The sequence below is a fragment of the Polyodon spathula genome, chromosome 3 (assembly GCF_017654505.1).
Source record: "Polyodon spathula isolate WHYD16114869_AA chromosome 3, ASM1765450v1, whole genome shotgun sequence".
In the NCBI taxonomy this organism is placed as follows: domain Eukaryota; kingdom Metazoa; phylum Chordata; class Actinopteri; order Acipenseriformes; family Polyodontidae; genus Polyodon; species Polyodon spathula.
The window spans coordinates 51,687,823-51,712,567 of NC_054536.1; the positions used below are offsets into that span (position 1 = coordinate 51,687,823).

The 24,745-nt window shown below is 37.5% G+C and overlaps 1 protein-coding gene across 1 annotated transcript in view; it reads left to right on the forward strand.

Moving 5' to 3' along the window:
• Positions 1-24,745, forward strand: part of smchd1 (structural maintenance of chromosomes flexible hinge domain containing 1) — an 86,545-nt gene that overhangs the window by 11,508 nt on the left and 50,292 nt on the right. The window contains exons 3-13 of the mRNA XM_041245386.1: positions 8,280-8,438; positions 8,904-8,986; positions 9,071-9,204; positions 10,548-10,662; positions 10,887-11,006; positions 11,129-11,295; positions 11,611-11,704; positions 11,916-12,126; positions 12,659-12,776; positions 13,945-14,128; positions 23,175-23,372. Of these exons, the coding sequence (XP_041101320.1) occupies positions 8,280-8,438; positions 8,904-8,986; positions 9,071-9,204; positions 10,548-10,662; positions 10,887-11,006; positions 11,129-11,295; positions 11,611-11,704; positions 11,916-12,126; positions 12,659-12,776; positions 13,945-14,128; positions 23,175-23,372 (1,583 nt within the window). The remainder of the gene's footprint in view (positions 1-8,279; positions 8,439-8,903; positions 8,987-9,070; positions 9,205-10,547; positions 10,663-10,886; positions 11,007-11,128; positions 11,296-11,610; positions 11,705-11,915; positions 12,127-12,658; positions 12,777-13,944; positions 14,129-23,174; positions 23,373-24,745) is intronic.

The window sequence follows — 24,745 nt, forward strand, 5'->3', positions numbered from 1 at the left end:
TCGTTTTTTGTTTCTCTCACTGATCCTAGATCAGTTCTTGGGGGAACAATCTGCTCCGAGCACATTCTACCAAACAGGAAACCAGAAATTTTTAAACCGTAAATAGAGCATTTCTAGAATAGAGCAGAAACTTGTGTTTTTAGCAAAAGCTGATCAGACATGGATGTAAGCTTAAAAAAATAACGCATTTCAACAACTGCCAGGTGGCGCAGCGGGCTAAGGCCTCTTCAAGCACTTCATGTTGCAAGTTCAAACCATGGTAATATTTTTTTGTTATTTTGTTTCTGCGATATGTGCTGTTTTAAAACATAGATTGTTTAATATAAATGGTGTGGATATCAAACTGCTTGCGTTCCCTGGTTTATTTTGACGTTGACCAACAGGTGGAATCACATGATTGGTAGATGTCCAGTTATTTAGCTTTTCTGTTTGAATAGTCGCTACACACACTTTTTTTTTTTTTTAAAGAAAGAGGAAGAAGGAGGAGAATAATAATTTTATCTTAGTTTGATAATTTATATCTCATTGTGTAAAACAGGTATTTATGTTTTTTTTTTTTTTTTCCCCCCACATTTGATGCAAGAAAGTTTCAGACTTTTGGTACTGGTACAGATCGTAATTCTAGGTGATTTAGTTTTGCTGCTACAACATGGTGAAAACAGCAAAACTCTTGGAGCTGTATAGAGACACTCATGGTAGTTTCAGAGAAGTCTTTCTAACTTGTACGAGGAACTACCATTTCTCTCAAAGGTTTATTACAGAAGAAACAATGTAACTAGTACTGTACATTACTAAACAATATGTAACATTCTGTATTTTAATTATTTAATACAGTAATTCTACGTTGCGTTGGATAAAGATAGTCAGCTAAATGAATTAGAAAAAATAACAAAAAATATGTAATTAATGTACTGAATAATACTGTACTGTAATTGGTAAAATAAACCGTACAGTAATAATAAATTGTAGAAATAATAAAACTTAATAATAAAAATAATATACAAGTCAATAAACATTACCATACCGTTCCGGTATAGTACAGTAATCCTTGCCTGTATGCTATTTTAAGAAGTCTTTTAAGCCTAGTCCACATTAGCATTTTAGAACGGAGTTAAGGGTTCAAACCTGTTTTAAAAGTGCTTAAATCTATTTGCATCCACACTAAACACGGTTCAACAACCGAGTTTGAAACCTACTCGGGAGGTAGTCTCAAACATGGTTGTCGGCATAACTGGGTTACATAAACTGGTTTAACTGCAATCTTGGAGGTGAACCGTGTTCGAGCTTGATTACACTGTATCCCCTAGTGCTTTGCGGTAGTAGAATAAAGAAAAGACAAACCTGAATTAAAATACAGGAGGATTTATTCTTGTCATATTCCATTGGCAGTCAGATATGCGAATGTCTGTAGTACACATATGTGTACTTTATGTGTCTGTGGCAAAGTGGTTGGTAAGGGGAACAGGTGTAGCGGTGATGTGATGCAGGAGTGATGAACAGACAACAGTGATTCAGTGAACAAGTGTTTATTTGTGCTGTTTCCAGGTCTGGCGACCGTCAAACAATAAATCCCCGGCAGTACACAACAATGTGTAAAGCGCGGGGATGGTGAAGAACACAGTACAGTCTCACACACAAACAAAGGCACAGTCACCAGTCCTGGGTGATATTCAAACGTGCAGGTGCTCTGTGCAGTCGTGCTCCGGATAGTGCTTTACGTGGCGACAGCTCCGGAGGTTTGCGTTAACTGTCTAGTGGTGCGAAAAAGACAGGCAATTATAAACAAACAAGGACAACACATGACACGTAATACGCTCTGAGAGCTCCTCTCTCAGTCCTTCTCTCCTCACGTTACCCAAATGAAGGAAAAGATCAGTGTTACCCTGGCCCCTGTATGTAATCCCGCATGATATCTAGGTAAACGGTTGCAGCTGACTCTCGTTTACCTTTCAAATCAATACGGTCTTACAACAGAGTCGCGCTTCTTTCCAGGTTGACCCACTTCCCTGACCCAGAAACTAACTGTCAGGCCAGCCGTTCCAGATACTTCTCCTCTCGTTCTTTAGCACCCTCACAGGTAGAGAGGAAGATTCATCACCAGAACTCATGTTTCCGTCACAGTGTCCAAAACACTTTAAATTCTTAGATCACCTCACGTATTAGCAAGTTAAAGGTCTTTATTTCTACTTTTAATTAAATTAAAGAACGTCTTATCTGCACCAGGTTTTCCCTTTCCCTTTGTCTAAATGCCCATCTAATTTGTTTACTATGGCCTGGGCTTTTTTTTTTTCTCCCTTATGAATTAGTAGGCACTTTCTCGTATCTCCTCCGTTCTGCTCCAGTGTTAAATGAAAATAAACAACATTTACCATGGGGGAAAAAAGAAAGAATGTATATATGTTACAGTGGTTTCTGGGATACCGTCATCCACTTTTTTCAACAGCTGGGTTAAACTAACCCAGTTCATTACGGCAATCTGGATGCTCTAATACTGTTGGGCTAGTGTTAATCAGTTTTTAACTCTTTTTTTTTTTTTTTTTTTTTTTTTTTTTTTTTTGATCAACATATTTTATTGAAAATCTGTGGGGAGGTCTCAAATGTGCAGTGCATGGAAGGAAACCGAAGAATCTTTCTGAGCTGGAGGAGTTCTGCAAGGAAGAGTGGGTAAAAATTCCAAAGGCAAGAATAGAAAGACTCTTAGCTGGCTACAGGAAAGGTGTGGAAGGTATCTGCCAAAGGAGGTGTTACCAAGTACTAAGTGACAGGGTGCCCAAACTTTTCCATGTGCCCTGTTCACTTTTGTTTATTATTTTGAATCTGTAGTAAATGCAAATAAATGGTAGTCCTGTATTAAAATTTGCAGAGAGGTGTCATGTTTAACTTTGTACTATGTAGAGGTCAGGTCAACTTCTGTTCACTGAAAGATTCATTGTAACATACATTTTTTCCAGGAGTGCCCAAACTTTTGCATACAACTGTATGGCCCTGACTGGTTTGGTGGAGCCCCAGAGCCTTAGAAATGGCTTTGTAATGGCTAAGTTTTGGACAGTAGTAAATCTTCCCAGGAGTGGCCGTCCTGTCAAAATCTTTCCAAGAGCAAGGCATAAAATTGTCCAGGAAGTCACAAAGAACCCTAGAACAACATCCAAGGATCTGCAGGCCTCTCACGCCTCGGCTAAGGTCAGTATTCATGACTCTACCATCAGAAAGACACTGGGCAAAAATGGGATTCATGGCAGAGTAGCAAGGCAGAAACCACTGCTGACTAAGAAGAACATGAATGCTCGTCTCAAGTTTGCCAGAAAGCAATGGGTGTTCCTCAAGAGTTGAGGACAGATGAGTCAACATGGAACTTTTTTGGCCAACATGGGCCCCGAAAACCAAACGCTGCATTCCACAGTAAGAATCTCATACCAACGGTCAAGCATGGTGGTGGTAGTGTCATGATTTGGGGATGCTTTGCTGCATCAGGACCTGGACGACTTGCCATCATTGAAGGAACCATGAATTCTGCTCTGTATCAGAGAATTCTGTAGGAGAATGTCGGGCCGTCCGTCCGTGAGCTGAAGCTGAAGCGCATCTGGGTCATGCAGCAAGACAATGATCCAAAACACACAAGCAAGTCTACATCAGAGTGGTTGAAGAACAAGAAATTTACATTTTTTAATGGCCTAGTCAAAGTCAAGACCTAAATCCCATTTAAATGTTATGGCAGGACCTGAAACGAGCAGTTTATGCTCAAACCCACAAATGTTGAGGCAGTTCTGCATGAAGGAGTGGGCCAAAATTCCTCCACGGTGCTGAGAGACTGATCAATAACTACAGAAGCATTTGGTTGCAGTTATTGCTGCTAAAGGTGGTGTAACCAGTTACTGAGTCTAAGGAGGCGATTTACTTTTTCACACAGGGGCATTGGGTGCTGCATAACTTTCTTTAATAAATAAGTATCAGAATGTTGTGTTTTTTTTGTTCACTCAGGGTCCCTTTTATCTAATATTAGATTTGTGTTGAAGATCTTATAACATTCAGTGTCAAAAATATGTGAAAATGCAGAATATAAGACAGGGCAGATACTTTTTCATGGCACTGTATATAGTGTCACCCTCTACTTCCTAATCATTCAGTAAATACATTTACATTGTTATTCTAATTATGACCTAAATGTATAAAATAATGAAATAAAATTATGCTTATGTAGAAAGTACAAAGAAAAATATTAATAATTCATAACATCTCCTACTCCTACTTGCGTTCTGTCTGTGTTTGACAGTAAACAGTAGGTTTGTATAATAAAAATAATGAAATATGCCTTTGTAGCTAAAATTCCTGAATTTATTAAAAAAAAAAAAAAAAATCATTAGATCAAGCGCTGATCAAACTGATCCGCTCTGGAGCAGGATCAGATCTTGACCCAAAACTGAGCGCAGGATCAGTGCTGATCCTTTTGGTAAAACCCACATCTCGAAGCATCAGGATCGAATACCTTTGTACAACCAGCCCCTGATCTGCGGTTTATTGCCGCCCTGGGCACTTAATGGAGAAACACTGGTATGGACTGCTGATGTAGAAATCCAATCTCTTTTTTTTTTTTTTTTACCCTCTGTTTTGGGTAGTCCTACTTGCATCTCTACCTACCACTATAGTGCAGCTTTGTACACTTGCAGAGCAGATTGCAGAGAGATACATGGAGAAATGTAGAAGGGTGTGTTTCTAAAATTATTGATTTAGCTTGTCATATAAATTTTTAGCCCTATGGAGAACACTTTTAGTTTTAGAATGATACAAATATTTTTCGTGAATTGCAAAAAAGCTTCTGTTAAATGGATGACTCGGAGAGTAAATTTGGGGTAAATGTGCCCCCCATCTATCAGACTTTTGAAACTGATAACATAAGAAAGACTGATAACGAGAAAAGGCTGTTCGGCCCATCAAGGGCCGTCCCTTGTTGGCACACCATTCGCTCCTGCTAGGGGGATCTAAATTAAAAAGACAGAATATTATCTTTTTTTATTTTCAAAGTTTTAGATCCTACTACATCACATGGTAGGTTATTCCATGCATTTATAACTTTACAAGTGCTTCCTCCGTTCCGCTGTAAACTTTTACTCCTTTTATGCCCACATATTCTACTCTTGGTGTTCATTTGAAGAAGTGTCTTGGGTTAACTTACCATTTATGATTTTATGGAGTTCAGTCAAATCTCCTCTTTACCTTCTTTTTTTCTAGGCTGAAGAGATTTAATTATTTTAACCTTCCATCATAGCTTGTCATTAAGTCCTGGGATCAGCCTGGTTGTCTTTCTCTAATTTGGAGTGCTTTTTTTTTTTTTTTTTTTGTGAAGTTACCAAAACTGCACTGTATTCTAGGTGGGGTCTAACTAGGGCATTGCATAACCTGAGCATAACCTCTAGACTTGTATTCCTCACTTTCTGCAATACAACCTACCATTCTGTTTGCCTCTTTAATTGCCTCACCAAATTGATGGGGTACTTTTATTGATGACTTCACTATACCCCCAAGATCCTTTTAAAAGTATTGTTTTATTTTTTTAAGCATACTGCAATGTCCTATTGAAACACAAGTGTGTGTTGACAAATTGTTTGATTTGGTTATGTATTACTAGATTTTGTACTGAATTTGAATTTCCATGTACAATATCATATTTTATTTGTTTCGATTTTAATGCCATTTACTGTTGGTCGCTGCACAGTATTGATTTTTATTTAAATAAAACAACATTCAATACATCATTTAAATAATATAAACCATTTTTGTGTTTTGTTTTTTTGCTTACATTAAGTTTACAGTGTATATGTATGTGGGGGTCATTTGCACCTCGCTTCATATACCTGATGCATGAGTATTCGTCTGCTGATGAATGAATGGTTATTTTTACTAAAAAAAAAAAAAATCTTTAAGCGCAAGCTGTCAGGATGTTAACAGTGAAAAGAAAAATGACAAGTACGTTAAAGGGGAACCAAAATGCATTTTTTGTTCTATTAAACACAAAAATATGTTCTTCCTGTTCTGATTTGATATGAAAATGTAAATATTGGATTTTGTACAACTCCTTTCTGGGTTACAAACAGCGTTTCAGTAGGTCTGACTTGTGATGTCACAGAGTGAAATCAGTGGTGGAAAAGATGGTGAATATTATTGAAAATACTGGAGAGAAGCTATGATTTCACTGACTACTTCAGAAGTTAATGAAATTGAGTGTAAGGGAGGGCAGTTTGCTTGATGACGGTGGGCTCATTGTTGATGTGTGTGGCATACAGCCATATCATATCATAGAAAGCAATGCATCTGACAAGCGAGTCAGACATCGATGAAGGCGATCGCCTACATAACACAGACTGGTAAATTTTTTATTTTTATTTGTATTAATACTACAACGTGTATAAACTAACTGAATACCAATTGATCTGAAGTAATTTTTTTTATTAAATGTTACTTAAAAACAAACAAAAAAAAAAAAATACACTACGGGTAGCCTTCACTGAGTCAGATTGCTCAGTATGTAAAAAATGCCCAACTATATAACTTGGTACAAATCTAAGTCGCTTTGGATAAAACCCTTCCTATTACGTTGTATTACAAAACAAATTATTATTATTTTGTTTCATGGTTCGTTAAATGTCATTCTTTTAAATACTCTTGTTATAGGCTTGTTACTTTTCAACGTTTATTTCTGTTCCCTCTACCTCCCTTTTAAAACTGTAACTAACATTGTTAATCCATGTCCTTTTCTTAATTAAATCAAGGATATCTGGTGATGTCGAAACAGTCCGTTTTTTCTTTACTCCTTCACTCTTGTGGTGAAGGACGCAAGCACTGCACTCTGCACTGAATAATCACATATTTTGAGAGAAGTACAAACACATATTTCGTAAAACACGTTCTGTCTGGAGACAAACCTTTTTAAACTTAGCAAATGCAGAAATAGAAGAAAAAATGGTGTAATGAATGATGCTTTTCCATTAAAATAGTACATTTTACATTGCAATCAGGATGCAGTGCACTGTACTTCTGCTTGTTTGTTTTCTAACGTTTTGCATTGTATACCATATCCTTATCTAATGATATTAATATAATATACGCGCAGGGTCTGCTGACAAATATTGTAAATAAACGCACATTTAAAAAATAAATAAAAATGAATATAGGCTACAATAATATATAATATTTAAAGTGCGCATTACATAAATATATGTAAAGCAGGGGCAATGTGACACGGCTACTCACCCTTTTATTATCTCTCTTTCAAAGATCTTCCATCTAGTAACCGTTTCTTTAATTTGGGGGTTGAAGTGAATACTGTGGAATAACTGGGGTCCAGATTCACACTGTCTTCCTCTTCGTGGGTCAAAGAAACGGCAGCTGACGCCAGTAAATCTAATGGTAACAGAAGCAGGCATACCCGCAGACAAGCCCTCACTGGTATTGAAATCAGACACATTTATAATGAGATGGTATTGATTTCGCTACCACTTATTCCATCTTCGGTCTAATTGTGGGATACGCATCGACTCTCAGTTGAGGCTGGATACCACAGGACCAAGCAATCGCTGTTTTGTAGCACTGCTACTCAAAATGGGCCAACCACAAGTGCGACCATTTTGTCGGCTTCCTCCAGAAGGCGCTCGTTTTCTGGACAAATACTGTCCAAACCCTGGCAACCCTTGGCCACTTGTGCAGTTTAATTCTGCCTTCGTTTGTGTTGCTACAACCATGTGCAACACATCGGCAGGGCATAATGATCAATTTAATTAACTGTCTCGCACGCTCTACACTGCAAAACCAATGGTCACAGTCACAAGTATGAAAATATGTTCACTATGACGTCATCGAGCCGATTGGTCACGGAAATGCCCAAATGTGAAAAATGTACTTTTAACCTCAAAACGAACCATTTCTTATTCCTTATTACTAAATCTGAAAACTACTTGTCAATTCTGTATTTAGATGTATAAAAGAGTAATTTGGCATAAAGTTAGATAGAGGTGTTTGGGTTCCCCTTTAATTAGACAGTTGTGTTGTACGTGGGGAAGTGTAACACTATAAGTTTTGGAAACCCCGCTACTTAGTCTTAAGGGTCTAAAATGGACCTAAAGTGCAAAATGTGGTACTTGGTACATTTTAATGTACATAATTATCTATCAATTACACATTTCATTTGGTGAACACTTATTTAAGCCACATTTAATGACAGTTCAATATTTAAGATAGTTATTTTAGATTTGTGGATCTGAAATATCTATTTTTTTCCTGTTTTACAGGTGAGATTCAAGATGGAAGTACATTATACCTGCTTCAGTCTGTTGATCAGATTTTGCCATCAGCAATAAGAGAGCGTATTGAATTCCTTCCACACTATGACACGCTCGTTAAGAGTGGAATGTATGAGTATTATGCCAGTGAAGGCCAAAAGTCTCTACGTAAGTGCTAAACTACTCTGTCTACAAATTCAATGTAGTTTAAAATGGTAAGGATAGCAGAGTGGTCATACATTCTGTATTTGGTGGACTGCGCATAATATTCATCAACCAAATATTTGGAAAACTGAATAAATATTTTCTTACTAAATATATTGGTATCTCTGAATACATTTGTCTCACCAGTATAGTGGGACCCCAAAAAGGGGTTAATTTTCTTCAATGCCTAATGACTGACTTTGGGCATATGTTGCCCATTTTAATGAAATCAAATCCATTGCTCAACAAGTATCTTGGTACCATTCCAGAAACATAGGATACGTGTTGGGTGAGGAAATCTGAGCAATGACTATTGCCCTGAATGGCACTTAACTGTTGTGTTGCCCGCCAATATTGAAACGACCTTGCCTTAAAGAGATGCAGCTTAACATTACAGGTCTTTCTGTTTCTATGTTTTTCCTCCTGCAGCTTTTGCCTTTGCAGAATTGATAGACAATTCACTATCGGCAACATCACACATTAGTGGAGTCAGAACTATAGACCTTAGATTTGTGAGTACAGTAATTTTTAATATTTCAAACATTTGTTAAATATGATCTTTGAGGAAAGGTAATTAATATGTTGTTTCTTTTCAGTTATTTGATGAATCGCAAGGTAAACCTGCTGTAGCTGTCATTGATAACGGAAGAGGTATGACCTCTAAACAGCTCAACAACTGGGCTGTCTACAGATTGTCAAAGTTTACAAGAAGAGATCAAGAATTTGAAAGGTTTGTTTATAAGTTAAAGGACATTAAGCTAATGAAGGATTACTTGAAATATTACCTAATTTTATCATCTTGGGTCTCATGTTTTTCTATAATAAAGGTGCACACACTATGGTAAACTTATACACTATTTCAAGTTTCATTTTAACCCTTTCTCTATGGTGAACATTCTACTTGTTTGAGGTCTGACTGACATAACTTTTGGCTTGTGTATCGGCGATAAATATCTACCAAAACTTTCTAGTACCTTTCTAAACAGCTGAGAGAAGATTTTTAAGAGAATAAAGTTTTCACTCTGATGAAATATACCTAGGCTTTCTGATTTTTGGTTTTAACCGATAAAAAAAGATCGGTGTATAGCCAATAAACACCAGAAAAACTGTGGAAATGGTTACTCAGTTCAAGCTGACCACACCTTTCCCATTAAAAAAAAAAAAAAAAAAAACCCTCAAAAGCAGTCTACTTTTCCAAGTGCAGCTGGGCAACATCCCTCCTTCCTGACCCCAACTATTGAGTGGCAGCGCATTCCTACATTTCTATTGGAAACTCTGCTTGCAAGATTTAAAACAAGATTATAATTAAGAGTGGAGGCTTGTTTGCAGGATTTAAAGCTGTATTACGGTTAAGAAATGGATGATTTAAAACAGAATTGCAAATTGTGGCAAAATTAAAAAAATGCCTACACACAAAACCCCAGAATAAAGTGAGCATGACCATAAGGATTTCATTGTGGAGGACAGCAAAAGAAAGAAGGTACAACTTAAGCATGCAAGTACTGTAGTGGTATCTATCTATCTATCTATCTGTCTATCTATCTATCATCTTTTTTTTGTGATCAAATGTTTTTTTTTATTGTGGAGTACAATAAAACACTGCAACAAAAGTAATATTCCCCAAGTCTTTCAATTTTCACCTCTCTCTCTCCCTCTACTTATAAAACTCACTTGTCTAGTTTTCTGTCTGTCTAACTTTTACTTTCATTTTGAAAGTATATAAAACCATCCCCGATTAGTTGTTGGAGCCTTTGGAGATGTCGGTCATTTGGTAAGCAACCAGTGGTTGTTTAAAAAGGCTTAAAATTGGCGTTTAATGTCACCGTTACATCGTCCTTCATATGTGAACGATTTCTAGCAGCACAGTAGCGAAAGGGTTAATTGAATTTTGTTTCCTTTACTTTTTTTATGGAGTTTGCAGTCTCTGATTTACTGGTTTTTGTGTCTCCAATGTTGTAAGTTATTACATTATGTCTTTAAAGCTGCTTATACATGACCTAAGGATGATTTGTTTATTGTAGTACAGTGATCACTGAGAGAGACTTTCTTTTTTCCCCCCCCTTTTTAAAATAGTGATCATTCAGGGTATGTACGTCCCGCTCCAGTGGCCCGCAGTTTAAATAGTGATATATCCTATTTTGGAGTAGGCGGAAAGCAAGCTGTTTTCTACATTGGGCAAGCAACTAGAGTAAGTACAGAAAAATATATATTTTTTATAACCACCTGTAGCACAGTTGGAGCCCACTTTGTAATTGGCAGTTGTCTATTAGATTTGAACAAGACCCCACTGTGTTCACTGGGAACAATCCTTTCCTCTCGTTTGTTTTTGACAGTGTGATTTATAGCTCACTTAAATATGCAAGAATTAAGAAATGGATTATCAACCAAATGTAAATATTTCTTTATTTATAGATGATAAGCAAGCCGGCGAGTTCTGTAGATGCTCATGAACTACTTCTATCTAAAGAAGACTTTGAAAAAAAGGAAAAGAATAAAGAGGCTATATACAGTGGTTTCATCAGGAACAGAAAGGTATGTTTATCGTTGTAGGGTACTTGCCAAAAGTACTCCATAGCAGTGTTATAATTAAGACTTGTTTTATAAGCATTTTTATGACCATTCAAGTTGTGTTTATGGTGAATGTTTCTTCCTAGCCTGGCGATTCATCCCACATAACCAGTGATGATGAGAGGTTCCTGCACAGTCTTGTGAAGGAAGAGAAAAACAAGGAAAGCTTTACTGCTGTTGTGATTACTGGGATCCACACAGATCATATGCAGTATCTGAAAAACAACTTTCATCTGTGGACTAGAGAGTTGGCGTAAGTGTCCTAGCCTAAAAAAAACTCCTGTTCCTTAAATTGTAATATTTGCAAAAAACATTTTTTTTTTTTTTAATCCTGATGCTCTCTGTGTTACAACAGGCCACATGATGTGTTTAGAAGGTTGTGGGATGTATTTTTTATATATATATATATATATATATATATATATATATATATATATATATATTATATATATATATATATATATATATATATTTTTTTTTTTAATATATATATATGTTTTAATAATGCACTCCAGATGTGTAAAATTCATATCGCCTCACGCCCAGGTTTTTTTTTTCGTTTTTTTAGGCATGTTTATCACTATTACATTCATGGGCCAAAAGGGAGTGATGCGAAAGCTTCAATTAAAAACACAGGCCCCGTCCAGAAAATTGATATTCAGGTAATCTTACACCAGGACATATTACTGCTTAAAGATGCTTTTAACATTTTTCAACACTGTTGGTGAATTATTTTTCTGGGGAACATTTTTCCCTTTGTTTTACCAATCAACATTAACCTTTATGAATAACTAGCAATTCATTTTTGCTGGCTCTTTAACTGATGGTTGGTTATTTGGTCATTCAAATTGATTTTTGTTCTCTTCATGTTAGATCTCAATGTTTGAGAAGGGAAAGGTTCCAAAGGTGATTAACCTGAGAGACATAAAGGATGATATGCAGACTCTATACAACAGTTCATCAGCAGACAGCTTTGAGTTCGTGACACATGTTGATGGAGATGGAGTTGTAGAAGGACTCATCCGGTATCATCCTTTCCTTTATGACAGGGAAACCTATCCTGAAGACCCAGTTGGCCTGTCAAGTAAGTCGGACCTGTAGGAATTGCCGTAATCACTAGACTCCTAGGCTTAGGATTTGTAACTCCCTGCCACTATTAATTTGCTAGTTTTACTTCTTTTAAAAAATGTATTATATACTTTAGAATGATTTTTAGAATCGAAATGTTCTTGTTAAAAGTAAAACACATGGGTTCTTGAAAAGATCAGTTTTGTTCTTCCTTGTATCCTGATTTGGGGTTAGGGAAACAAATTATATATATATATATATATATATATATATATATATATATATATATATATATATATATATATATATATATATATATATATTTATTTATTTTCTATCTCTGAAGATCTGAAAATATGAAGTACATGAAAAATAAGTTGCATGCACCTCTACTGCACATCCTCAGTAATACAGATAATAATCTGTCCTTGCCATTAGAGATTAGCTTGGAAATGAAGGAAAGTCCCCTGTTTGTTAGCAGTGTTTGTCTACATCAGAGATGAGATACATGTTCTGAGGGTGATATTTTTGTTCCCCTCATTAATTAGGTAAATCTGACGATGATGACGAAGACTCCATGCTGAGTGAAAAAGGAGGAAGGGGCAAAAGGCCCATATTTGAATGTTTTTGGAATGGACGCTTGATACCTTACACAACTGTGGAAGAGTAAGATAATGTTTACTAGACGTGGGATCAATGTAACATTTTCGGAGACCATGCGATAGAGCGTTATCATAAAAATGTTCAGTATCAAAGTATTTAGTGATTGCTAATACAGTACACCCTCTCTAACAAACCTGTTGGGGTCCAAACCTTTTGTTCGTTGTATCGAAGTTCATTATAGCAAAAGCACAATCAAAATGAAAGATAAACTCTTGGAGTAAGTTAATGAGATGAGATTCTGAATAAAAGTAGAATTACATGTACCTGTTCATCTCATGTATGAACTATTCTGCCTTTTGCTTTATCCTATTCGTTAAATAATTAAAATTCAGTGTAAAAAGCAAAAATAACCTAATTTGAAGCTGAACTTTTATTCAAAATCAATCTCACATAAATCATTTCAAAGTGCAACAAATCTTAATGCTACATGCAAGAATCTCACACTTTATTCCAAATCAACCCAACAGAAAAGATTAACAGAGTTCCTCAAGTTTTTTTGTTGTTGCTTTGCCTCATGGTTGCTGAACAAGCCAAAAAAAGAGTGTTTTTTGACAACCCATATGCAGAGATATGCATGTGTTACTCTTTTTTTTTAAACAATCAGTATAATTTCCAGTTTTGTTGCAACATGAAGCAAAACTGGAAATTTAAGACAAAAGAGTTGACTTCAGTGCAGAGGTGGCATCCCGTGCATACAGACTGGGATGTTGTCAGTATTTGTTTTATATATTTTTTTTGTTTTGTTTTTTTAATTTGGGGTCCAGGTTCATTGTCGCTTAAGGTTTGTTATAATGAAGGGCGTTGTAGCGAGGGTGTACTGTATAATGAAATGCATTAAAAACGCAGGTATTCAGATATTTATGGAAAGTCTAGGTAAACAGAGTTGGAACAGTGGTTTAGTTGATTTGTACACTACTCTGGCCCCCGAGATCTAATCCAGTCCAGATTTTCACTCCAAGCAGGTTCTATTGTACTTATTTGAAGCTGTTAAGAGGCAATTAACTAATTTAGGACCTGGCTGGAGTAAAGACCAGGACTGGAATAGATCTCGAGGGCTAGAGTTGAGTACGACTGGTTTAGTTAGTGAGTTTAAGAATTTGACTTTGAGTTTATATTCAATATTAAAACACAAAACAAACAAACAAAAAAATTCTTTCCCATTTTAATTAAGTTTTGAATGGTGCTCCACTTCAAAGAAGAGAGGCACGATTTCAGAAGAGTGTTTGAACCGTATATCGGGTGTTCTCTTCACCAATGACAAGTTTGAGGTTAGCACTAACAAGCTCACATTCATGGACCTGGAGCTGAGGTTAAAGGACAAGGACACAATCTTCACTCGGGTGATCAATGGACAGGTATTTATTTCATTCTGCTTCTATGCAGGTTGAATGTTTGCTATTGTATTAAATTAAGGAATGATGCCAAAACACAGTACAAACTTTTTCAAGTAAGGTTAAACATGTTCATAATTTAAAAAGGGGTTAACACTATGAAGGTAAAAGTATGTTACTCTCTCTTTAAACTTGGCAAGACTAGACTTTTGCTGACAGATTGACAGTTGGAATACTCGAGCATTATAACTAGAGCACTGTGTTTTTTCTAAATATGAAATGTAACATATAAAACAAAATTCAAATACAAAATGAAAAATCATTATAAAGCAAACATAGAATGACATTTGTAAATTGGGAGGTTTATTTAATATCTGTCTTTCTAAACTTCTATCTAATATAATTTTTTACCTTATTTTATTTTTATGGAAGTCATGGCCAGTATTTACTGTAAATTAGGGCTGGGACAAATCATTGGAATAACCATTGATGGATAAAATAACCACAAAAAAAAAGGCACTGGAAAAATTTAAATCTACACTCTTATTCCTTGGCTCTCCTTTGGTTCGTCTAAATAATAATAATAATAACCCACGCCCACTACGCAACACGTATGTTTTCAGGGTAAACATGACAAAAAAAAAAAAAAGTGTATTGACAGTGCAGCTCACTTATGCTGTGCTTGTACCTACGCAACATTTTATTTTCCTGAATGGCTTCTGCGATATGATCAACCATTGTCTCTCGGAAGCCCAATCATAAGTTAGCTGGGTGGGACATAAACTGTTTCATGTGCAGGTACTGACAGTAAGTTTAACCAATAGGAGAGTCAAATATCATAAAAATATTTGTATTGCGTATTTGATGTCAATTATTTAAAGAATAAGCGCAGCACACACAATTACTGCCTGAGACTTGGCCTTATTAGAGTGAGCCAAGAATAACCACAGTAAAACTCTTAGAAATCTTACACCGTACCTTCTCATGAGAGGGCACTGCATAAGATAAGAACCTATGCAATAGTCAGCGTGTCCACAAACGTCCAAGTAAGATCAGTTTATGCCCATGCCAAAATTACTTTGCAGACCACTGGACTAGAGGTAGGCGGCATTTCAGGATCAGATTTTGCTAGTTAACTGTCAGTTTAATTACATTTTCAATAATATCTTCAGACATTTGGAAGTTTTTTTTTTTTTTTTTTTTTTTTTTTTTTTTTTTTTTTTTACAAAAGAACAAAATGGAAAAGTAAAATGCACTGTTTGTGGCGTTTTAATAAGCTTTTGTGGCAATACCACCAACCTGCGGGATCATTTAGTAAGACAGCACCCTACTACAGCCATTCGAACTGGCTAAAGTGCTTTTGAGTGCAGAGAAAAACATTACGGCTAATTCTTGGTACCCACTTGCAACAGGGTTAAAATAGACTGACTGAAGTTCCTGAGGGGGAGACAGTGTCTTCTTCAAATTGAACTGATTTGCTAATTCCAGTTAGCTCGAGTTTGAGAGATAAGCTAGTAAGTAATTTGTCTCAGCGATTTTGTTTACGTCAGCTGAATGACCCAGGTAATGTGATTATACCACTGCTTTTTGTGTCATTGCTTGACCCCACTATTTCACCATCTGGATTTCCTAGCCGAACAGACCAAAGCCCGCGTGTCTGAAGCACTGTCTTCCAAACTAGTGAGGCTGGTGGAGGACAACCTCAAAAATGACAAATCGTGCCTGTACAAGTGAGTGCAGCACAGAGGACTTACCTGTTAAAAAGAAAACGAAGACCAAACAAGCAATGTAATTGTTACTTTGTGGACGGCAACAAACACACACTACTTCCAAGGAAACCTTAATCCAACAAGAGATGACGATGTATGCTTCTGAAACTCCATTAAACATCAGCGAAGATCCCCAGATTTGGTGGAAAAATAACCAGACACGCTTTCCCAACTTAGCAGCCTTGGCAAAGAGCATGCAAAGTATCCCTGCAACATCAGTCCCGAGCGAGCGCGTGTTCAGCAAAGCAGGGATTCTTGTGAACAAACTCTGTTCTTCTTTGAAACTGGAAAATGTGGATGCAATAATATTTCAGAATAAACAGAAAAAAGCTCTGGAGAGAGCACAGACTTTGTAAATACACTGAACAAAAATATAAACGCAACATGCAACAATTTAAAAGATTTTACTGAGTTACAGTTTATATAAGGAAATCAGTCAATTGAAATAAATTCATTAGGCCCTAATCTATGGATTTCACATGGCTGGGAATACAGATATGCATCTGTTGGTCACAGATACTTTAAAAAAAAAAAATAAATAAAATGTAAGGGCGTGGATCAGAAAACCAGTCAGTATCTAGTGTGACCATGTCACAAAGACGGCTGCAGTGGGTGACGTCAGACCATAAACAGGAAATAAACGACAGAGAGAGGTGGAGTTTGGTGGAGCTGAGCGAATGGTCTCGCTCAGCATTTAATAAATAAACAGAACAGAAAATAAAAAGGTTGTAACAAACAAAAAACACAGGACACAGCACATTCGCCAAAACAAGAGACAAACAAAACAGACTAAACAAACAAACACGGTGAGCTGATTTAATGATTCTTATTCTTATTATTACCTTCGTCTCCAATCCCGTTCTCCACTCACCGAACACACAACCCAGAGTGGGTGAAAACATGCAGCTTTTATGCAGCTGTACCGAGACTCAATTAGCAATCAATCATTCAATTGGAGTCGCAGTACAACTGCACGTGAATGAATAAAGTGCAATTCCCCGTGCTCACATATTATTACATTTTACTTGCACGTGAAGTGCTGTGCAATCCTCATGCCTAAATACAAATATACATTTTAAACACTTGTGTTACACAGACCCAGTTATATCCTGTGTACCAATGACTATACACCAACATTAACACACAACACAAAATACACACGGGCGGGCACTTTGCCACAGAATACCATTTGCCTCATGCAGCGCGACACATCTCCTTCGCATAGAGTTGATCAGGCTGTTGATTGTGTCCTATGGAATGTTGTCCCACTCCTCTTCAATGGCTGTGCGAAGTTGCTGGATATTGGCGGGAACTGAAACACGCTGTCGTACACGTCAATCCAGAGCATCCCAAACATGCTCAATGGGTGACATGTCTGGTGAGTGTGCAGGCCATGGAAGAACTGGGACATTTTCAGCTTCCAGGAATTATGTACAGATTCTTGCGACATGGGGCTGTGCATTATCATGCTGAAACATGAGGTGATGGCGGGGGATGAATGGCACGACATTGGGCCTCAGGATCTCGTCACAGTATCTGTGCATTCAAATTGCCATCGATAAAATGCAATTGTGTTCGTTGTCCGTAGCTTATGCCTGCCCATACCATAACCCCACCGCCGAACTGCAGTCAGGTCAAGACCCTGGTGAGGACAACGAGCACGCAGATGAGTTTCCCTGAGACTGTTTCTGACAGTTTGTGCAGAAATTCTTCGTTTGTGCAAACCCACAGTTTCATCAGCTGTCCGAGTGGCTGTTCTCAGACGATCGTGCAGGTGAAGAAGCCGGATGTGGAGGTCCTGGGCTGGTGAGGTTACACTTGGTCTGCGGTTGTGAGGCCGGTTGGGACATACTGCCACATTCTCTAAAACAACATTGGAGGTGGCTTATGGTAGAGAAATGAGCATTCAATTCTCTGGCAACAGCTGTGGTGGGCATTAATGCAGTCAGCATGCCAATTGCACGCTATCTCAAAACATGAGATCTGTGGCATTGTGTTGTGTGACAAAACTGCACATTTTAGAGTGGCCTTTTATTGTCCCCAGCACAAGGTGCATCTGTGTAATGATCATGCAGTTTAATCAGCTTCTTGATATGCCACACCTGTCAGGTGGATGGATTATCTTGGCAAAGGAGAAATGCTCACTAACAGGGATGTAAACAAATTTGTGCACAAAATTTGAGAGAAATAAGCTTTTTGTGCGTATGGAACATTTCTGGGATCTTTTATTTCAGCTCATGAAACATGGGACCAACACTTTACATGTTACATTTATATTTTTGTTCAGTGTAGTTATTCTTGTGTTCCCCGTTTTTTGGAGTTTTTTTTTTTTCTCTAATCCGGTTGCTGTCAAGACATCTTAAGGTGAGACAGTAGTATTTTTTATGTTTTATTAACTTTTTTTGTGTGTCACCTTGCCGACAGTGGGACTAGACATAAATAATTAGAAATGTGCAGTGACGGACTGGGACTAAAAATCAACCCTGGCATTTAAAGCACACTGGCCTGCGTTCAGGCCTGTGGCTCTAAGCCAAATTTATTTTTATGTACTCCTATCAAACTTTTTTTTTTTTTTTTAGCAAGCATATAATGTTTTTAGTTAAAACACTATATATACAGTTTTATTGTATTTAAATATAATAATTAATTACTTATTATACATCGTACATACATGTATGTAATATCGATTTAAAAAAAAAAAAATAATAAAAAAAAGTTAAGTAATTTTTTTTTTTTTAACGGGGCTTAACCTGTATGCATTACTAGGATGAGGTAATATACTTTTAAATAACGCCTGCTTCATTATTCAGATATTAAACTCAATATAATTGTTCTTGTATAAAGCTATACAAATAAGAAAGTAATTGTATCTTACCTTACGCAATGAGCAGATGTCGCAGGAGTTCACTCCTTTCTGCAACTGTCGATTTTACTGCATCCAAATCAAGATTCATAAGAATGTCTTTTTCTGTTGCCATCAGCATGAAAGTCTCCAAGTGTTCCTGTGATACAGTGCTCCTCAGTCTTCTTGATAAACTTCAAGGTGGAGAAGCTTCTCTCACAGGCAACTTGCGTGAAAGATAGTCAGTGGGAATTTGTAACCTAGGCCAATCGCGTTGTAGGCATCTGTTAATAAATTGTGTCGCTGTAGAATTTGATAGCAACAAATAGTGCAGCTCTTACATGCTGAGCATGGCTTATTCACCAGCTCCATTTCCATGTCATCACTTTCCTTACTCTTCTTGTCTTCCACAGGTGTTTCTCTTGCCACCCTGACTGTGTATTCTTCTAGTGCTGATGTCTTCAGCTTGTCCCAGTGCAAAGCTAGATTAGTTAATACACTTTTATCAAATTTTGAGCAAGCGTTTGCTTAATTCTTCCATCACTGGTGTCTTAAGTCCACAATCTCTTATGTCGGAGAAGTTCCTAGGGTCCAGACAAGCAGTTGGCATATAATGTTCCGCTGACGAGAAAACGGCGGTGCATGCTCTCGGTGATTTGTGTCGAGGATTATGTTGTGGACATGTATTTTATAGGCTGTAATAGCGGCAGATATGTTTTCATTTTGAGCTGACTCGCCTGCCATGGTTTTCTTTTTCCTTAACCTTTTTTTTCAGACAGAGCGGCCTGCACTTCAAGTTCACTGTCTTCCAGTTCTTGCAGCTTGTCATTTGCCCACTCTACAAAATGATCTGCTGTTTTCTTAACAACATCGTAATCTCTTACACACTTTTTGAGTTTCTCCTGTGCTACAGACACCATGTGATGAGCTATTAAGATGTCCATTCTGCTTGTTTATAGATATTTTGACAATGGTGATGTCAATTCGAATATGCGCAGAAAGATTTGAGCTGTGAGAACTGTCTCGTATTTAAGCAGCAATTGTGTATATGCGTTCGCCTTTACTGCACCTCAGGTTTAGTTCTCTTGAATCTTTGCCAGTGTATAAGGTATAATATGTAATATAAGGTCAATATACAAAGCAGAATCCAGATTTGAAAATGATCCAAATACTTTTCTCAGTGCTGCATCTTTAGACCACCAGCGAGTTTCGCCAATCATAGAGAGTCTTCGATGGTGACTGTCCTGACTTTCCAATGTATTCATACGTTGATATGACTCCCGAATAAACACTGCGATGTCATTCATTAAAGCGAATAGCGATGCAGTAGCAATCACAACCTTTGTAGTATCTGCCGGTACTAAATATATTACATGTGCATAGCACCAGATATGAATTTGGTCTGGAGACTCTGTTGATAGCCACGCAGAGAAGACTTTATAGTGTCCTTGCATATTTGCTGCCCCATCATTTGAATTGCCAATGCATTTTCTTATTTCGATTTTGCAAGAGTTGAGAACCCGCATTAGCAAGTGAAGCAAGTATTTCCCATCTGAAGATTCGCAATCAACCAGCGCAAGGAGCCTCTCATGAATGCGATCTGTTACATACCGAACGATAACAGAGCACCGATCTTTTGATGTAATATCCTGAGTTGTGTCAATTTGTACTGAAAACATTCCAGCTTCCGTCACCTCACTTGCGACATGCTCTTGAATAAGCAGTCGAATTATATCTATAACTATATTAACTGTTATTTTAGAGAGCAAAGTTATTAACGATCCTCTGCCCTTTCCTCCTGAGGAATGCAACATCTTGCTTTTTTATATGCAGTCGTTTACGTGTTCTTGCAGACAAACGTTGTACTTGCTAAGAAGCAGGACAAACTCCAAAAAATTGCCATGATCTACAGAACTGTCCTCTAAAGTGTACGCAGCCTCTGATTTGTTTCCCCTATAAATGAGTCCACCCTTCCCTATCACTTTCACAATGTCTGTTACCCGCTCCAGTACCTGCTGTCTCTTTTGTACTTGTTCTCGGTGGACAGACATTTGGTTATGAAGCAATAAACTGTTGATATCTGCGCTGCTGGCATTGAAAAAGTACACTTCTGCACATCCTCTGTGCATCACACTTTTTTGTGTTCTTCTATTCTCTGGTGGACATGTCTCCAGTCTTTCATTCCTTCAATGAACAGATTTGATACAGAACTCTTAGAAAATGCCAGGCAGACTGAGCAAAATATGTCACTTTGTTCCTCGCAGTATGTCTGCCACTTGCGGTTTGTTCCATTATTACAATTGACAGCTTTCTTTATTACAAGATCACTGATGTTTTGATTTGGGTGGTAACTAAAAAACAAAGTGAGTTCACTTGCATTAGGACGAGCAAAGTAGTTGAATGTACTAATAGATGATAAACAAGATGGAGAGCTGGTTTCATTTAAATCCTGCGTTATTTTACCCCCTGTTCTGGCAAGCTTTCCTCAACAATAATACTCACATTTTGTTTAGGCGCTGGATCACCTGTTAACTCTGCCGATTTTCGCTCAGAAATCGGTAACTCTTTTTCACTTACGTGACCAATCTGTATTTGAGTCATTTTCTTGAGCGGATATTTTCTCTTCACTAGGCCCAAGAATATTCTGACTCAGTGGACCATGAGGACAACAGAACAAATCAGTAATTTTTTTACATTTTTCGGCATTGGCTTCTAGAGTCTTTTGTTTTTTTTCTCTGATTTTCTCAGCTCCCCCTTTTCGTTTTTTGTGGAGTTTATTCTCCATATTTGTGAAGGTGTTCAAAGTTAGCAGTTGTTGTGTTTATCAGCCGACATCGCACATTTGTTTATAACGGAAATCGACAGATGAAGGCTCGTTTGAAAAACAACACAGGCTGACAAATCAGGAAGAGAACGCAACGCAGGCAGGAAAGTGGCAACTGAGTGACTAAATAACATGCAAAACAGCGAATACAAATAATAATAAAAAAAAAAAATTAAACAAGAAGTGGTTAGTGTGCATGTTATTTTGACATTGATTACTTTTGCTTTTATTTATTCATTATATATAGATTTTTATTTTTTTTTTCTCACAAGGACCGGCCTACCTGCCCTTGAGTGCACAGGCCCCTCTGGCATTTGCCAGAACTGCCAGATGGCCGGTCCGGGCCTGGAAATGGTTTTTATTCAAAATATAAGTTAAATATATTGTAGTGACTTGCTAATAAAGTATGTCAACAAGGAGTCGGCTCACAGCGCATGCTGGGATGGGGGTGGTGGTGGTGAATGCTGTGACGTACGCCTTGCGCAGACGCAATACGATCGGCCACTTTGCGAGCTCCCTTCTCGTAAGATCGAAAATATGCTTGTTTAGTGGAAGAACAGGTATTCATTTCTGTGTCTCATATAATTGAAATCTCGTAGATCGTAGTTTGTATAGCGAGCGATTACTGTAGATAAGACCATGCCCCGCTTGAATAATGAAGATTACCAAGTTGCTATTGGCATGATTTGAAGGCGGTCTGTCTGTGAGAGAAGTTGCCTGGAGAATGAGATGTTCTACTTCAACAATCAGCCGACTAGTCCAGACTCTGTGAGGGACAGGCAACATTCTGGAAGGTCACCACACCGGCCCTGGACCATCTCTTCCATCTGTGTAATCGTTTTCATGCCAAAGCTGCCCGATTCCAGCCTTGCTGAAGCACCTCCAGATCATCACCGATCCTCCACCACATTTCACAGTGGATGCGAGACACTGTGGCTTGTAGGCCTCTCCAGGTCTCCGTCTAACCATTAGATGACCAGATGTTGGGCAAAGCTGAAAATTGGACTCATCTGGGGGTGCTTCAGCAAGGCGGGAATCGGGCAGATTTGTCTTTGTGAAGGATGCATGAATCAAGCCAAGTACAAGGTTGTCCTGGAAGAAAACTTGCTTCCTTCTGCTCTGACAATGTTCCCCAACTCTGAGGATTGGTTTTTCCAGCAGGACAATGCTCCATGCCACACAGCCAGGTCAATCAAGGTGTGGATGGAGGACCACCAGATCAAGACCCTGTCATGGCCAGCCCAATCTCCAGACCTGAACCCCATTGAAAACCTCTGGAATGTGATCAAGAGGAAGACGGATGGTCACAAGCCACCATATTATTTATATATAATTATATATAATTTCCCTGTTGAAAACTGACAGCTAGGGTTTTCAGATATACACAACAGAAAATAAACTTGTTCACTATTCTGTATCCAAGCATTTGGCTTGCCTTCCATATGTGCGTATTGTAATTGCAATTTGTAGAGAAAAAAGAGTTTGCAGAGTTTTGTATGTGCTACTTAAATTTGACATGATTTAACATTACTATACACCCTTAATATGTTGCAGGGTCAACCATGTAATACATTTGCACATTCTAAATATTACAATATCTGAAAAGTCAAAGTTATTACAAATATTTTCTTACAGGAACAAAGAGTGAAGATTTACAGAGAATTTGCTCTTTGGCTGAAGGAATGCCATGAGAAGTTTGATAAACAGATAAAGTTTTCTGGTTTCAAAGGAATAATGACAAGGACTGATATTGCAGCAAAAAGAATGCAGAGCCCGTGGGCAATATTTACATCTGTGGAGTGGGATGGCAAAACGTACAAAGCTGGACAAATGGTGAGTATAAATTACAGATGTAATGGTAAGCTTGGCTCAGTTTTATTCCCCACATAGGAACATCAAAATCAAAGGAAGAAACAATCAAATATGAATAGTTTAAAGTTTAATTTAAATACATTTCTCTTAATGCTTTTCAGGTTTGAAGGTTAATCGATAAACTTGAGTTTTTAAGCTTTTAACACATTCTGGCAGTAGCAGGTGGTGGCCAATGTCATCCTTTCCAGACCTGTGCCTATATTTATCATTGGTGCGTCCGTAAAAGAGGACTAGATTAATTTGTACACAAAAAGTTTTTTAAATTGTCATATGCATAATTAAATCCTGATTTATCAATGTTGTGCAAGGCACTCCTATGCAAGTTTTTAAATAGGTTTTAATAAATCTAAATATTGCTAAAGTTGTTCACACATGGAAATTTGCATTTAAAACATGCCTATATAGCCATACTATATATAGTTAATGCTCTGTCACTGCTTCATTTTCTAGGCGAGATAATGGAATACTGCTGTTTTTTGAGTAATAAATTACTTGTGGGTTTCATCTGGCTATTTAACCACAGCATTTGGTAGACAGAGATGGGCATCAGATATAACCTGTATATTAAAGGGTAATTGTTGCCAGAAGAGCGATTGGGCAGGGGGTAATAAGAACTGCTTATTATTATTATTATTATTATTATTATTACTGTTGTTAATATTAATTTCTTAGCAGACACCCTTATCTAAGGAGACAAAATATCACAGTTCAGAGTATCACATTACAAGGTATTATGTAAGATATCACATTACAGAATATTACATTAAGAGCAGTTATAAAGTACAGTGGAACGTCAGATATCCGACCGTCACATAACCGCCCTGATCAATTAACTGCCTCGCTAAATAAACAAGTAAATAAATAAATATTAAAATTAGGAATGAAAGCGGAAACAGAAAGAAAGCGTTTTAGCAGTCAGCCATTTGGTGCGTTCCCCTTTGAGAGGGGCTGTATGCTTGTGTCAGTCAGCTGTGTGTAGCAGTGTCGTTTCAATACAGCAGTTGACAAAGCTTTGTGTTTTACTTTTTTTGATGGAATGCACAGTTGCAGATATTGGCAGCGTGTTGTAGCTTTTAAATGCACTTGAGTTAAACAAAGCAAGCTTCATAAACGCAATGCTTACCGGCCATTTGTTTAAAATAGCAGAAACAATATTCAAACCAAGCTGCTTATCAGCTGTTGGCAGTATCAAGAAAGAGCACAAAGTACCGTGACACTGACATTAAGAAAGCAGAACCAGGGAGGCAGGGACTTCTAGAGTTAAAAAATAAGCCATGAGTTGCAGGTTACTGTACTGTACAGGTAACAGCGGGGGTTGGCGGAGTGGGAGTGGA